At 50.0% G+C, this 16890-nt stretch overlaps 2 protein-coding genes across 2 annotated transcripts in view; one reads left to right on the forward strand and one right to left on the reverse strand.

Moving 5' to 3' along the window:
- The window catches only part of TMEM180 (transmembrane protein 180), a 6474-nt gene extending 4713 nt beyond the window's left edge, over window positions 1-1761 (forward strand). The window contains exons 6-8 of the mRNA XM_009869615.1: window positions 169-340; window positions 915-1108; window positions 1318-1761. Coding sequence (XP_009867917.1) covers window positions 169-340; window positions 915-1108; window positions 1318-1571 — 620 coding nt within the window. The 3' untranslated portion in view covers window positions 1572-1761. The remainder of the gene's footprint in view (window positions 1-168; window positions 341-914; window positions 1109-1317) is intronic.
- Window positions 1762-4894: 3133 nt separating this feature from the next.
- ACTR1B (ARP1 actin-related protein 1 homolog B, centractin beta (yeast)) lies at window positions 4895-15419 on the reverse strand (the record flags this gene model as incomplete). Its single annotated transcript, XM_009869616.1, has 10 exons — window positions 4895-6067; window positions 6709-6749; window positions 7142-7203; window positions 8025-8199; window positions 8937-9029; window positions 12134-12350; window positions 12661-12785; window positions 13520-13645; window positions 14422-14497; window positions 15355-15419. Coding segments are annotated over 10 exons (1083 nt in total), but the record flags the coding sequence as incomplete, so codon positions are not given.
- Between the last annotated feature and the right edge of the window lie 1471 nt (window positions 15420-16890).

Here is a 16890-nt window from a genome sequence, read left to right on the forward strand (position 1 = left end):
ACAGAGTCACTGAGGGGAATCTGCTGTGGCCTTCTCTATGTGCCTGGGGGCTATTCTGTCCTGTGTCCCCTGCAGCCCTGCTGGCAATAGCCAGCCTCATTCTTTCTCTCTCGGTTATGGTGGATACTGAAACTCCCTCAAGCTGTTTGTGCCCCTCTCTCTGCGCAGGTGTTTCCTACATTGCTCCCCACCTCAACAACCTCTACTTCTTATCCCTCTGTCGCCGCTGTGGGGTTTACGCTGTGGTGCGAGGACTTTTCTTCCTGAAGCTGGCTCTCAGTGTTGCCATGCTCCTGGCAGGACCTGATCAGGTGTATCTGCTCTGCGTCTTCATTGCCAGGTAGGTAGACAGCAGTCGCTTCCCCTGCCCTCTGCCGCCTGGGAAGGGAAATGCCTTGGGAAGGGAGGGAGGCAGGGAACAGTAGCCAAGGTCACGCAGAAGCCATGTGGCTCCCAGCTCTGAGAGCGTCCGAGAGTGGGAGAGGTCGCTGCAGAATTTGCTGCCTGTGCCTGCAGCGGAATGAGGGAGGCAGGTTCGGGAGGGCAGAGACCCAGCAGGGCTGGTGGCAGCCCGCAGCAGCCTCTCCCAGCTGCTGAGCTGAGCTCCTCTCCTCCTCTGCAGCCTGCCTTGGTGATGGCCCTTGGTGTGTGCTGCAGCTGCCTGGTAGCCACTGGCCCAGTGTGTCCTGTCCCCAGGCCTGTCTGTGTGGCAGGTCAGGACAAATTCAAGGTGTCGCTGCAGGGCACACAAGGCTTACTGCTAGCGGTGTTCCCCTACCGTAACCAGGGCTTCTGAAGTTCATATTTCAATTGGATGGAAACCTTTGTCACCCTCTCCTCATCTTCTCTGGTCTCTCACCTACTCCCATCATATCTTCATGCCCCTATTCAGTGCTTTGCCTGTTGTTCTGCAGCAACCGGGTGTTCACGGAAGGGACCTGTAAGTTGCTTAACTTGGTGGTGACTGACTTGGTGGATGAGGATCTAGTCCTGAACCGCAGGAAGCAGGCAGCCTCAGCACTGCTCTTCGGCATGGTGGCTCTGGTCACGAAGCCAGGCCAGACCTTCGCCCCTCTGATTGGCACCTGGCTGCTCTGCGCGTACACAGGTGAGGATGCTTCTGGAGAAAGCAGCGGGGCAGGAGAGGGCAGACCTTGCGAGTTCAGTGTCCTCACTGTGTCCTGTGCTCTGGGTGCGTGCAGAGGGCTCCTCCAGCTGCTCAGCTGTGCCTGGTCTCTGCCTCTCTGAAGCCGATCAGTCAGAACGGAGAGGGTCCATCCTTGCTGTTTTCAGTCTCACAAACTTTTCTCTGACCAGGTTATGACATCTTCCAGCGCAACCCCTTGAGCAGTGTGGTGAGTGCCCAGCCGAAGCTGGAGTCTGCTGTAGCCTTGGAGCCAACTCTTCGCCAGGGCTGCTTTTACCTCCTCGTGTTCGTACCCATCACATGCGCGCTGCTGCAGCTCCTCAGCTGGTCTCAGTTCAGCTTGCACGGGAAGCGTCTGCAGATGGTGAAGGCTCAGCGGCAAGGCCTGATGCAAGGCCGAGCACCAGAGGTCAAAACAATTTAGGGGTGCCTGAGTCCCCAGGGTATCGCTGGTTCCAGGCTGGTGTGGGACAGCAGGCTAAGCACTGGGATGGTGGGCTGAGAAACCCCAATGTTTACGGTTCAACTGTGAAATGCTGTAATGCCAATGTTTACTCATTCCAGGCGGTGGTTGCTGGGGAAGGGGGTGAAGTTCAGCATGTGAGCAGCCTGGGACACTTCACTTGGCCACAGGAGTGAGAACACTTTATCGCAGGCTGTCCCAGGGAGTAGAGAGCTGCGCATCCCAGGGGGAAGGTGCTGGGTTGCACTGCGTGTGCTGGAGACGGGCAGATCCCTGCTGCAGCCCTCTGCCCTGGGCAGCCTCTGGCTGAGCAGGAGGGGACTGCGTGGGGAATCCTTCCTTGATAGAGCCCTGGAGCATGGAGTGGGAAGCTTGTGAGGGACCAAGTCACCAAGGGGGTCACTGCAGAACAGTAGGAGCAGGGATGAGAGGACTCTGAAGGCCTTTCCCAGTAGCTGGTACAACTCCTCCCACACACAGTGCTGTGATTCTTGGACCAAATTCACTCTTAATAATTTCTTGTTCCCAGGATAATATCCTGCATAGCCAGGGTCTGCTGGCTCTGCTTGTTTTATACTGAGGCTCCCTCCTTCGTGGCCTTGCAGATGGAGTTGTTGCTGGGCTGCGAAATGTGCTGGGCCTGAAGTGGGCTCATCGCCTTTGGCTGGCATTCAGTTGCCCGTTTTTATCCCTCCTTTCCCCTCCACAGCCCCTTCCACACAACTGAGCCCTGAGTCCCTTCCCGTGCTGGCTGGGGCTGCAGGGCTGAAGTCAGAGAACCAGCCCCAAAGGAAGTGCCTCCCTGCCCAGGGCTGTCCCAGGCAATGAGCCAGTGGGGCAGCCTGGCTCCTTCCCCTCTTGCAGGAGGAGAGCACGGCCTGGAGGAGACCAGGTCATGCTTTTGTGCCTTGAATTCCTCTTAGGAGCCTGCCTGACCCAGCGCTGGGCAGCTGCAGGGTTGAGGTTTTACCTTTGTAGGGAGAGGCAGATGTCTTGGTTGCTCTCCTCTTGAACCGGAGCCCCAGAGTTTGATCATCTCATCTGGCTGCTGAGCCAGGGACCCAAGGAGGGGAGAGCAGGTGGTTTGGTCACCCTGGTTCTGGCAGGGGAAGCAGCTAGGGCAGGTGGTCACCAACAGGATCCCCAAGGTGGGAGAGCATCTCCTCAATCTCTGCAAATGCCTGGGGCCAGGCGGAAGAGATGTGCCAAAAGAAAGCTCTGCCCTTCATGTGCCTGCAGGAGGAGGGGGGGTGCAGGCAGTGTTTGGAGTCCATGTAGGGGCGTGGTGTTCTGTATTTAGTGCCAGGTTCCCTCTGGGGTCTCGGCCCACAAACCTGCTGTCTTGCCCTGGGACACGGCTGCCTTCTGTCTTGGACCAAGACATTCCTGCCGTGAGGCTTCTGTAGCTCTTGATGGTTCAATCATAAATTATGTGTGTGACTTCTAACAAAGTTTGAGAATGGTTCTTCATTTCATAAATTAAAGATGATCTTTTCTGTATTGCTTGGTCATTTTTTCTAGCAGCTGGATCACTCCTGCTGTGGTTCTGTGGGAGAAAAGGGGACTGCTCCTCTCCAGCAAAATGGGGTGCTGGCACTCACCCCCATTTCTGCAGGGGACAGACAGGACCAGCAGGCTGGTTTATCACCCGCCTTTTGGGAGGTGGCGAGTCACTTACCTGTGCTGCTTTGGAAGGCCCCAGGGACTGGATGGTGCTGTTCTTCACTGCCTTCTGGAGGTGGCACTAAGGCTGAGGGGCAGTCACAGGTCAGGACCCTGTCCCCAGGCCTGCCTGCAGAGCACAGCTTGCCCTGTGTATTCTCAACAAGCACCCGGGCTGGCACCAGCATTTCTCACAATGACAGCGGCATCGCTCCTGTCACCCTCGCTCGGCCAGGGCTGCCCTGGCTGCCTGCACCAGCGCTCACTCACAGCTTCTCTACGCTTCCACTGCCCCTCACCTGTCTGCAGTGAGAAACGTAAGGTGTTATGGGTGTCGAGAACAGCTTTGGATACCACCAGTGCAGACCAGACCAGGAATCTCCTCTCCCAGCTCAAAAGCCAGGCCAGGAATGTAATCCTGGACCAGAGCTGGTCTCTCCTTGCAGAGCTTGCCCACCAACAATTCTGCACTGGCAAAAGAAGAACACAAGTTACCTCCTTAACAATGTAAATGTGGGAAGATGAGGCCAAGAGGCTTGAGGGTTGTATATGAATGACTTTATTTAAGTATGCTGGGCACCACCAGGCAACATGGTTTGGACAGTGTGCGAGGGAGCAGTCAGGCAGATCAAACGAGACGGCACCTTTCTGTCTGGTCGCTGCAAGTTACAAACTGGAGCGCTGCTGCTTCTGCCAGGGCAGCGGAGGGGCTGGGAGGGGGAGGAAGAGGTCACTGGCACCACCTGGGGAGCATGTGGTAACAGAACCGAGAGGGGTTTGCTGCTTCCCCTCTGCGTGCTGTGGCAAGCTGGCAAGACTGCAACCGATTCTTTGGCAGAAGGCAACTGAGTGTTGACAGCTCTTTTCTACCTGACAGGTTCTTGCTTAAAAAAAACACATCCTGCTCTGATGGGGGTGGGTGAACAAGTGCCCTGGTCTCAGCTGGGAACAGACCTGCCTGCCTGCCTACAGCTCCTCCAAGCCCAGCAGTGAGGGCTGAGAACATGGTTCCTGCAGGGGTAACGTGCTGCTGCTTATGTCCATCTCGGCTGGGGCAAGGCACCAGCTTTTGCCAGCCTCTGCCGCAGCCCTCCCGCTCTCACTCCATCTCCGCTCGTGAGAGTGCCCCAAGGCGATGTGTGGCAATGAACAGAAAGGGGGGCAACAAGGAGGAACCCCCACCGAGCAACTCCACCTCCACTGCTACTGCCAGGTACTGCAGGAAAAAAAAAAGAAAGCACCAAATAATGTGTAAGAAAAAAGCCACGCAGAGGGGAAGCAGAGGCACACCGCCACGCAGGCGGGTCCGTAGGCCTGCCCAGGGCGACGAAGGCAGCAGAAGCGAAGCAGCCACCAGGTGAGCAGAAAGGCATGTGCGGTGCAGCGGAACGCAGCTGTCGCCACAGTTCCCTGCTCACAAACCCGCCGCTCACACCAACGTCCTCGTACAGTTTATTGTCCTCTCGTTTCGTGTGTTCCTAGAGAACAGCGAGACTCCCCAAAGAGCAGTTCCCGGGTGGTGTCGCAGGGCCGGCTATGCCGCTAAGCGCGGGTGCTGTACACAGGGCTAACATCCAACATCGGACAGCTGCGTCACGGGTGTGCAAAGAAGACCCAAAGCGTAATTCCCAGGTGCTGTGGTCAGTATTTGAGATAACCTCAGACATTTCAATAAATAAAACAATTCTTACATTACAATGCACCTTTCCAATTATTATTTTGACCCAGAATGGATAAAGTACACAGGAGTTATGCCTGGCTGCAGATACATGCTCCCTTTGCCCTGACATGGCAGGAAGGAGGGAAACAGCCTCGACTCTTACAGAGAAAGAACATGAGAACTCAGCACTGTAAATCTTGGCAGGTTGAGGGGGAACACACAAGTGCCTTCACCCCCGTTCCGGGGCACTTGTTTCCAGAGGAGAAAAGGTAATTTAAAACAAGGTACGAGAGAATAACCGTCTAGTACAATGATAGCTGATTAGATTTGCTTTGTTCTACTCCATGCAATACAAACTAAGTCCTATCACCAACTTCTCCAGCTGTGGTGCAGACCCACGCATCAGGCTAAGAAGTTACGCACGCATACACGCACTCACACACCAAAAACAGTGGGGGTAAATGGGCTTAACTGTTGAGAATGTGCTTCCTCTTAATAAAAAAATATATTAACAACGACTTCAAAAACCTATTGATGGTGAAGACACTGCCAAAGAAGAAAGTAGCTATGGGGCCTCAGCTATGTGTTTCCAGACAATCCAGGCATTGCAGTCAGGCTGCCTAAAGCCTGCGTGAGCAGTCTGCAGTGGTTGGCTCCCTTCTGGCTTCCTACGCAATTTCTATAAGCTGTTCCCTTTGTTTTTTCTTGCTTGTTTGTTTTACAGTGACAAACATGATTGCGATACAGAAATTAAGGGACTGAAATGAAAAAGGAATGGGCCATTCTGGAGAAATTCAGATTGGTGTTTTCTCCTTTCTGTTACAAAAAAAACCCCACAACAAAAATAAAATAAAAAAATAAGAAGTTAGTAGTACTAATACAACCCTCCTGCTGCTGTTGTCTTTGCTCAGTGACATCGGGGCATGCTGGCGCACACACACACACACAGGCAGCTCTCAGACACTCGGACTCAGAAAAGCGAGTTTAGAACTGAAGTGAGTCTTCGGAGGAGACTGAGGACAGGTCCCAGGGCTAGAAGGTTTTTCGGTGGATGGCACGAGCTCCGTCTTCTTCATATTCCTTTTTCGAAGCCCACATTTTCTTAAAGGTGTCCAGCGAGGCCAGGATAGAGCCACTGGGGAGAGACAGGCATGTTATGGATTAAAAGAAAATGCTGGGGGCACTTTTACTGTATCTCTGCAGAGATGAGCTGGTTCTATCACGTAACACTTTCCTGGGTCAGAAAAGTGCTGAAGCTCCCAGTTATCTACAACAAAAATGCTCTCTGGACAGTCGCCTCCTTTCCTTTGGGCCTCAAATGTGCCATCACTACAGAGCCTGGCACCAGCCACCCCTTCCCGAACAACCTGCTGATCGCTGCTCCAGACAGCAGCTCTCATCACACGGGATCTGGTCTTGCTCCCTAGGATTACAGAGCAGAGCTTAGCTCTCCCAAACTGCACAGAAAGCATACACAAGAGGGAGAATATAAATAGTGTCTGCCTTGAGAAATGTGCAACCTGTGAGCTTGTTCTACCTTAAGACTGGTAGGACAAGGAAAATTTACAGGTCCTGCAGGAGCCTCAAGGATAGAAAAAGCGAAGGGGCTGGCCCTGCGGATGGAGTGAGTCTCAGCAACCACGCTGAGCATTGCGCAGCTGAACGATGAAACCCTCCTGACACGCGGCACCAGAAGGGACAACAGTGCGAGCACTGACAGGCTGCGCCGTCCCAGCCCTCATCCCACAGCACGACCCGTCACTGTGCACTACGTACCCAATCCACGTGGAATACAATCTCTCCTGAGGAGCTGATATCTGGGAGAAAGAGAGAATCAGTCAGTACCTTCGGAAGCTCCAGCCTGATCCTCCTGGCACACTGTTCCCATTTTACTAGAGCTGATGGCCAACAAACCCACATATGATCTCTCCCACTAGAAAGACACCCAGCAACACCTGCCCCTGCCCAAAACTGCTGCAGGGGTCCACGATCCTGGGCACTGGTCATGTTGTCGGAGAAGCCACCTTCTTTCTGTGATGAAGCCAAATGGGTTTTCAGGTTTATGCCACAACAGCAAATACTGTTGGGCTGTCTCAGGAGAACTGTTTCTGGTTTAAAGCAAATGGCACCTGCACTCTAAGCACAGTTCTTTAAAGGCCACAAAACAACACACATAGTAAGTGATAAACATAAAAGAGATTGCTCCTACCCTTATTTTGACATCCTTCGGAGCTAGCTTCTTCACTTCACTCAACAGCCTGTCACCAAAGCCTACACAAGACACAAAATGCATAGTCTGAGCCCTCAGCAAAACCTCAAGTTCCATCTACTAACAATGTGGGTGTGTCCTATCCAGTCCTATTCAAATATCTGACTCCAGCTCTCAGAGGACCGGTTTGGAGAGGCACAGAACACAGCCAGTGACAGAACACTTGCACCATGGACTCTATCCCTCAGCAGCAACGTGAGATAAGCAAACAAGATTTGTAGCTAGGACTGTAGGTGAGCCAGTTCCCTCCTCCTTCCCTGGGCATTCCTCCTGTGTCCAGCCCACTTGTACAGCGAAGCAGAGTTGGAATAGAAAGACCAGGACCGATCCAGAGATGTCCACCTGTGGGTAACAGGATGGCAGGTTCTGGCAGAGGATGGCTAGAAAGTTTTCTGCACAAATTCAGCTGGCATTTCATGCAGTATCAGGACTGCTGGGCTCTCTCAGGTACCAAAGACCTAAAGAACCTCAGGAGATGCAAAAGTCTTTTAGGTATCCAGTTGCAACTATCCTGAACCAGAATAGCAGAAATGATCCCAGCTATTCAGTCCTGACACAGGCAGAGTGGTAAGAGGAAAAAGACAAAAGGCCCTCAAGCCCAGGAAGTCATATACAAGGGCAGAGGTGTCTTCAGAGCTGTCTTGCACACTCAGAAGGGTATGACTAGGACTCAGAAAATGAGACAGTTACCCTCCCCACCTTAGACAGCAGAGTTCCCACAGCCCGCATCTCACAGGACAAGTTGGTTATCTTCCCAGTTTCACATGAGAAGGAAGCAAGAGATCAAGTATGTCACAGCCACTGAAAGAAGAAAGGCAGGAACCTTTGAAAAGCGTGGAGCCTCCAGATAGCACGATGTTGGAGAACAGCGTTCGCCTCAGGTCCATGTCTGATTTTTGAATGGCAAAAACGAGCACTTCATGGAGTCCTTCACATTCCTCTCCTATCAGGTCTGGCCGGAACAGGAGCTCTGGGGCTCGAAAACGGGCAGAGCCGATCTGCAAGGGTAAAAGTTATCACAGAGGGGAAGAGAGAGCAACGTGGCTCTGTTCACCGCCTACAGTTTGGGTCTGCCTTTCTTAGGTGACACGTCAGAGTAACAAAGTTTCCTGGACATTCAGGCTGCATCAGTAGCTCCCAAGTGAATGCCAGTTTGGCCTACTGCTCCTAGACAAGGCACTATTTTCATTTTGCAGACGAAAAGAGGTGAAGAAACTTGCTCAGCCCCACACAGCAGGTCACTGGCAGAAAAAGGAGCAGATCCTACCCAGTGCTAGAGGAGGGACTTGTATTTCCTCTCCTTCAGCTATTCTAGAGGGGGCTCAGTCCTTTGAAAAGTATTCTTAACTCACTCTTCAAAGCAATTGTTTCTGCACCTCTAGGCAGGACAAAAGCCACATAAAAAACACTGCTGAATTTACATTGAGCTGACAACTACCCACACTACATTCCTGATCTGCATAGAGATTTGCCAGATCAGAGCCTGCACTCAAACTGCTCGGAATTCCCATGCTCATGCTGTACCTTTACCCAGCACTTCCAGTAGAAGTTGTCGGGTTTCTATTATTTTTTTCCCCTAAAAAATCCTGTGCCCATTCAACAGCCTGGAACGAGTTCTGGTCGTTTAAAATTATCCCCTCCCACCTAACATTGCATTAAATTTCCCATCACCAGGCGGGCTATTCTGGAAACCCTGTGCCTCATGTCAGGAATCTCTCTGAGGGTCCTTACAAACCTCAATAGTGCTTCCATCTGGCAGGTAGTACTGAGCCTTCTCGGTCTCCAGAGTCTCATCCTTCTGGGGGTTTATTGACAGGTAGCAGGCACGCTGGAGAGGAAACAGAGTCAGGGGGAGAGACAGGAGAAGCATAAACTCAGATGCCTCTGATAAATTACTTTTCTCACTAACAAACCAAAATTCATATATTCCTTTGAGGAGACCAATTTGAACAATATTTTGTGCTGAGGAAAAGACCTTTTGGGCTCACATCAGGTAAAACACCTATTCAAGCTACAGCTTCATGTGAGGATTAGAAGCATCAAGAATGTTCACCCCCTCTCTAGCTGCTGCTCACCTGCTTACCATTTTTGTTGTTCTCACTTAAGGCCTCTGACAAGGTGGCTAGCCTTTTACTCCATCTCTGACCCAAATCGGTGGACAATAGCCACTATTCATGAGTGGTTCCAGTAGCTTCTTTATGGGAAAAGAGAAGTAGCATTGCTGGTGCGGTATCATTCTTGAGCTTAAAACAAAAGCTCTACTTCAACAAATATCAGTTAGAAACCTGCTTGGATTTAAAAGTTCAAAATTCAAAAGACAGAACACAATTCAAGTCTTAAATTTGTGTGGTGTAAGAATAATAATCCTCTTGTTTCCAGCTCTCTCTCACTGCTTAGAAGTCACCTCTAGCTCAGATGGGGTAAATCCTCTGTGAACGTACTGTAGGGGAAAGTAAAACATGCACCCGAAACACCTTTAGCCACATGAACTTATACAAATGTGGGCTCAGTTAACTTCACAGCAGATTAGAAGTGTGCTTCTGCACACTATTACATTTCAACAGGGTAAACAATAACTAGTAGCCAAGGGCAAAAAATTCTTAATAAAATCTAAGCTGCACATCTCCCATTGCCAACTTACATTTTAAGTTACAGGAAACAAAATACTTTGACTTTTGAAATTGCTAAAGCACCCTATGATTTTTATTCCACAGTAAGCTTTGCTGTTTCCAAATTGCCAGCATTTGAGGATTAAAAGAAATAATAACAGAATAAACAGAACCACAGAAATTATTAGGTTGGAAGGGGCCTCTTGAAATCATCTAGTCCAGCCCCTTCTCAGGCAGGGAGGGTCAGCTGGACCCAACTGCCCAACACCATGTCCAGTTGTGTTTGGAGTATCTCCACAGTCGGAGAATCTACAAATCTCTCTGGGTAACCTGAGAGTGTTTGACCACCCTCACCGTAAACTAAGAAACAGCAAACAATAATACCACTGAAGCAGGTATTAAGAGTCTCTCTTTTAAGGTAATTTCTCCTCTAGACTTTTCAGTATCCCAAATTTCTCTCCAAAAAAAGCCTCAGCAACTGAAGTCAGACAGATTCCAATAGATCACAAGCAGGTTTTGGGACTGAGGAACTCCCATGTACAGGATGTCAGCTTTGTGCTTGCTGCAGTGCATTCAGGCTGCATATGCAGACTTCTCCAGAGGAAAGAAAGCTGTAAACCTAACAAGCCACACTCAACCCCTCAGATTTGCAACTCAAGTCACAAATGGTGCCAACATCAACAGAAATCTCACTGCAAGTGCCAGGCACATATATCCTAGAAATCTGCAACACCTTCCCCAGTTAAAATAAAAGTAAAGCTAGAGGCGTAGGTTGGAGAGCAGCCTCCCTGGTGAGGGTAGTCAGTATGCAAAGCAGGACTTGGCTCACTTTACCCTGCTCTTTGCTTGCTTAAATGTATGGTCCAGGGCAGAGACTGCGCTGGTCCAAGACATTCAGTTTTAACAGTCAGCACAACATCTTCTAATAGTTTCATCACCCAAGATACAAAGGGAGCCTTGACCGTTTATGAAGAGCACAAGCCTCCTGCTTTGTCCCATCAGGCCGTTGCAATGGCACTGCAGCTGGTGCTTGGTACAACATAGGCTTGTTCTGAAACAAAGAATTCTCCAGCAAGCCTCAGATCACTAAACCTTTTAGTCCATCGAAGCTATAGTATCTGCACACATCAGCTTTTTCTCTCACTCAGCCATCAGCACTTGTAGAACAGAGAGCAGCTACTGGGTTAAAACTTACAACCCTATCTGTAAGTCTCCTGCTCTGGACGATGGGCAGAAGCCATTCAGCAGTTCTGTGACACGAAGGGCACGCACTGCTCCCTCAGCACAGCCACGCCGAGCCATGGTAGAACAAGCAAACTATTTCCATTGCGGTCCTTTGCTGGTAGGTCGCAGGCTGAAGAATAGCTCATTAATGCTCTCAAGCCTTGGCAAAGGTTGCTGACTCAGCCCAGAGTTATCTGCGGCACCCACAGCTTGTGATGGGGGCCCACAGCGTGGCAGCGACTGCGAGGCATCAGCACACAGCAACTGCAGCCAGCACTGCTCTGGGGACTGACCTCAGGTGCTCAGGGCACAGGTAGCCCTGGGTCACATCCAGCCTTGCCAAAATCAGAGAGCAACTCGTCTGCGTAAGCATGGCAAAGCCGCAGGGCTGCAGTGAGCAGCTCTAGCTCCGAGCTGCTACTCACTGTCCCACCTCTCTCCTCTCCTGGCACACCACAGAAGCCAAGGTAACTGCTTTGCTAGGGATCTTCATCAACTCCTCTCAACAGGAATTAGATGTGACCTGACTGTAAGTCTCGCAGAATACAGGATGGCTGCAAAGAGGCTGCAAAGGACCTCTGGAGGTCAAGCTGTCCACCTGCCTTGTTCAAGCAGGGACATCTAGAGCAGGTTGCCCAGGCCCATGGCCAGATAGCTTTTGAGTATTACCAAGGATGGAGACTCCACAACTCTCTGGACAAACCATGCCAGTGCTTGATCACTCTCACAGTAAAAAAGTTTACGTTCAGACATAAATTCCTGTGCTTCAGTCTGTGCACCTTGTCTTGTAACTGGACATCACTGAAATGAGCCTGGCTATGCTTTCTCTGCACCCTCCCTTCAGACATTTAGGTAAATTGATAAGATCCTCCTCAACCCTCTCTTCTCGCGGATCAACAGTCCCAGCTCTCTCAGCCTTTCCTCATGAGAGATGCTCCAGTCCCATAATGATCTCAGTGGCCCCAGTCTCCCTCAGGCAGATAAAGGAATGAGGGACGGAGCTAGGTAGGCCGGCACTTCCCACTAGATTTCACACGTCACAACTTCCCTTGGGCAGACATCCCTTCCTGGATAAACACAGAAAGAGACAGCACATCACCTCCTTAATGGTCTTGACAATCTCAAACTCGGAGGTGGTGTGGAAGTCATAGCCTTCCTTCCGGAGATAGAGACGCAGGAAGCGGGAGACATCACGGCCGGCGATGTCAATGCGCATGATGGAGTGAGGCATGGCAAAGCCTTCATAGATGGGAACCGCATGGGTAACGCCATCCCCGGAGTCCAGCACCACTCCTGTAGTCCTCCCGGTTGCGTAGCTAGCAAAGGGGCAAAGAGTCGAGTCGGAACAAGCAATTCAAAGTTACCCCAAGCATGCAGCACACCCAGGCTCAACTCAGGGAGCAGAGATCAGGAGCTAAAAAAAAAATCCCCAAACCTCTCTCTCACCACAGTTCAGTAAATTCCTGTGAACTCTTTAGTATACAAATTAAAACTGAGTTTCAGTTCTTGCTTGAAAAGGCGTAAGTCAGACATCAGTGTGGTCTTCCATGGGCTTTTTCTCGTTGTGAAGAAATGGATTTCATGGCAACACTTCACAAGCACAAATCAAAGACGAAAGACACTTACAGGCTAAGCACAGCTTGCATGGAGATGAATAGTGCCGGCACGTTGAAGGTCTCAAAAAACACCTCAGCAGCACGCTCTCTGTTCTTGCGTGGGTTTAGGGGTGCTTCTGTCAGCAGCACAGGATGCTGGTGAAGAAAAGAAGGAGATACACTGCAATAACCAGGAAGCAACTAGACACGTGTTCCTGAAAATTTCTGCTTATTTATTTACTTTCGGAACCACTGGTGAAAAAAGGACAGGTAGAAGGGAGTAATTTCAGCTACTGAGCTGTATTAGACTGCGAATAACCTCTCTTAAGTTGGAAGACCAGGAGGGTTCTGGTCTAGTTACAAAGAAGTGTTAGGAAATCTCCTCTGTGAGTGACTCTACCCCATGAATGAACAAGATGACTCTCGGTGCCAAAACTCAGCAGGCAGAAATATTCCTACTCCACTTACACAACTTATTGCGCTCAGCCATTTAATAATTTTTTGGTCAACTCCTTCCAGACCACAGGATTGTGGTTTTCTCCTTACTCACTTCAAATCATGTCACTGCTGAGCGGATATGCCTGATGCACAGGCAGAACAGGAAAAATCAGAAGCACTTGGCCTAGAGCAGAATCGTTAGAGAGAGCGTGAATAACAAATGCTGAAAGTCCAATTTTCAGTCAGGCCAGAACATTGGATCTGGGGAGGAATTCTGGTTGGATGCTTCTTGTGCAGTATCTCCTGAGAGGTGAAGGAGCCTAATTTAGCAACAGATACATTTAGAAAGCAGAGGAAGGAAAAACTCCCAAATATTTCCCAGAGTTCCAAAGCTCCCAGTGCTATACACATGCTGAATGACACCTGTGCCATTACATAATGAGGTTTCTCACCTCCTCTGAGAAAGTCTGAAGCTGGTCTTTTGAATACACGTACTGCCAAATGCGCTCCATGTCATTCCAGTCCTTCACTATGCCATGCTCCATCGGGTATCGGATCGAGAGGAGACCTCTGTGCTCCTGAGCAAACAGAAAGGACAACAGAGCACACCTGTCAGAGACTCAAACAATCACTTTTCTGAGCACTACAACTATGATTTTATGTCAGACTTGCTTATTTTTGCTTCGCTAAAAGACAACTTGTTTCTAGCATACACAGGGCAAAAAACAATCATTAATCACAAACATCTCCCCAGAGTAGTATTCACGAGATTAAACAAGGCCTTTTTTTTGCTGAGTAGGAAAGTCTGGCATTTGCAGAGCACGTTCCATCCTAATGCTTTTCAAGCCAACATACAGACACCTATCAAATAGTATCTTTGTTCTACCAGTTCAGTCATGATATAAAATATAACAGGGTGGCATTGGTGAACGTAGATCAGAGGGCTCATGAGAAATGTGAGACCGTAAGACTATATATTGACAAAAGCAGGACTGTGGAAAGCAAGCTTCTTGCCCACGCCAAGGAGATAAAATGCAACCAACTAGGGTCCACTTTTAAAGTTCCCAATCAAAAAGATGGGGAAGTAACCATACAGACCTAGTAACAGCCTACGAAAAAAGGAGAGACATAGAAGGACTTTGGAAAAAGGTCTGTGGTCAGCAGGTTGGCACAAGAATTTCATGAAGGCTCCCACTCCACTCTGGACACACTTAAAAATGAGAAACTATTGTGCTTTTCAGATCTATACACTGATACCAAGGAACCACAGCCCTTTTAAGTACAGCTGCTACATCCCCTCCTTACAGCAGCCTACTGAGATACATGGAGAAGTGCAGTATACGGGCTTTCTTACCTCTGCCTTTGGACCAATGAAAATGTCCCCTTCTAAAGCACCAGCCATAACTCGAGTGTGCTTCGGTCTGCCCACACTAGAACAGAGGCAAGAGTATAAATGCTTCTAGAGAAAGAGCTCAGATGCACCCAAGGATTAACTGCTTTATGTTCCCCTCTGTCCTAAGCAGTACTTTCTGAAGTGACTGAGTGAGTCTGGGGGCACTACCAGGTGCAGACAGACCTGGGTCTGCTCTGAGCTAATCTCAGAATCAGAGGTGAAAGGAACAGACAGTAGACAGTTGTGAATCAGCAGGACATAAGCCAGCCTGACGACTCACGACTCGCTTGTTCCAACAGTGCGAGGGTGAACACAGTTAGAACAAGCAACACTCTGAGCTGACAGATCCACGTGGTGTTGCCTGACCTCAGGTAGGTTTCTCAGGTCAGACATTTATAGTCGCGTATCCCACCACACCATAGAGGACACATTGCTCAGACACAATTATACTCGCCAAAATCCCACCCCATTGAAAATAAAGGCCAGTGACTATCCAGAGTTCCTGACCCAGCAGTCCTCCTCCCAGTACAACTCTTAGAAAACTTCCAAGGAAGTTTGGCAGGAATGAAGACATCAGACCACACACCACAGAAACGTAGAGGTGTTCAGACCTCTCATCCCAGCTCCGTCTCTTTACTGGTCCTTTTCCTCACGTCTAAAGACTAGAGGATCCTACAGGATCCTTTGGTTAGGTGCTGAGCCTGGCAAAGCGATAAGTTATCTTTTATGGTGCACCCTCCCCCAGAAAATCTCAAAGCACTTCATAGCAGAGATCTCCTCTCCCTGATGCTTCTGTGCAGCAAGCAGAAAAAGAATAACTTGTTTCTCCAGTTACAAAATTGGACCATTCTTCCCCCTCCACATATCAAAGGATTGGTCCAGCAGAATACTTACTAGTTTGGAAAGCAGTATTTCGGTATTTGATCGCCTGCAAAACCTGCTTTAATCACACCTGAGCCCTGTGGGAGAAACACATAAACATGTGAGCTTTTCATTCATTCAGTCATCTACCAAGTTTTAAAGGAGTAGCAAAACACATCAGCACTGCCAGATCCTCTCCTTTTCACCAGGAATAAAACTCCTTTGGGACTGATTCCCCCCGCAGGGCTGGGAAGGTGCCAACAGGCCAGTTTGGCCACTAGAGGGGAGTCACCGGCACCTTCCCTGGCAGCCACACACCACACAAACACCCGAGAGCATCCTGGTACTGTTCCCCGTACACACCCGAATGCCGCTCTGTACAGACAAGTATTCTACCCAGTGCTATTGCTACCGGCGCAGGAGGCTAAATCCAAGCTCTGAAGTTTTCTATCGGTCATAAACACTCCCTAGGTGGAGGAGAGCACTCCAGAAAACCAAGCAAGAGCAATCGAACCCTGTCAGCTGCAGGGGCTATTGCTAAAATGGGGAGGAGGAAGGCTGTAGGCTTCTTGGAGGCAGCAGATTTGGAACGGGTGGAGGTAGAGTGAGTGGATAAAGTCAGAGAAGGGAGTAGGAAGGGACTGTGTGAAACAGGCTGAAGTGAAGACTAGGGAAAACAAGATCAGATGGTGGATAAACCAGCTAACACTAAGGAGGCAGGTTGCAGAAATGTGGTCAGAAAAGACATGGGAAAAGAACCTGGACTAGGGTTGGGAAAGAACAAAGGTGTCAGTGAGAGTGCAAGGGGAAAGGCTGGACACAGGAAGAGCAGCTGACAGGACAGGCCTTGTTTAGAAGGGACAAGGAAGAAGAGATTAGGTATGGCAGTCAGAAAGGCGCAAATCCAAAAAGCCTTCCGCAACATTCAAAGCAGCACAAGCAGTAAACACAGCGCGGGTAAAACCAGCCGCAGGGAGGCCCTGGCAGGGAGTCAGCGCCGGGCGCCTGGCCCCGCAGCTCCCGGTCCCATCAGTTCATCCGGAAACATCCTGGGAACCCCATCATCAACTTGGATCTGTGCTCACTCGTTCTCCTCCTCCATTTCCTCTCCCTGCACAAGGGAGTGACATCTTGAAACAATGAACAGCTTGCAGGAACACCCAAGTTTTGCTAAGCAGCAGATTTCCATAGGATCTCCTTGGCTAAGCTGTTTCACTGGTAATCAGACTACCATAAGAGCAAACTCTTCTGCAGAAAGGGGAGAAGTTCTGTTTCACCCCATACTGAGAGCACAGCATGTGAGTTTGCACTGAAATCTGCGACCTGTGAAGCGCCTGTTCACTCTCGAGGGCTCTGCAGCAAGACCGCTCTGTTTCCGAGGCCAGAGAGACATTTTGGCTGCTCCGGAGCTTTTTTAAATGAGTTGGACACAGCCCCTCCACTGCTTTGCCCTTCCCACCACCTCTGTGCAGGTCAGCATCACTGCTTTCACTCGGAGGCCGAGGCCAGATGAGCTGCTCAGGGCTCTGCCAGACCAGACAAGCTCCAGCTGCAGCGGTTTCTGATGCT

This window comes from Apaloderma vittatum, unplaced genomic scaffold (assembly GCF_000703405.1).
Source record: "Apaloderma vittatum isolate BGI_N311 unplaced genomic scaffold, ASM70340v1 scaffold15505, whole genome shotgun sequence".
NCBI classification, from domain to species: Eukaryota; Metazoa; Chordata; class Aves; order Trogoniformes; family Trogonidae; genus Apaloderma; species Apaloderma vittatum.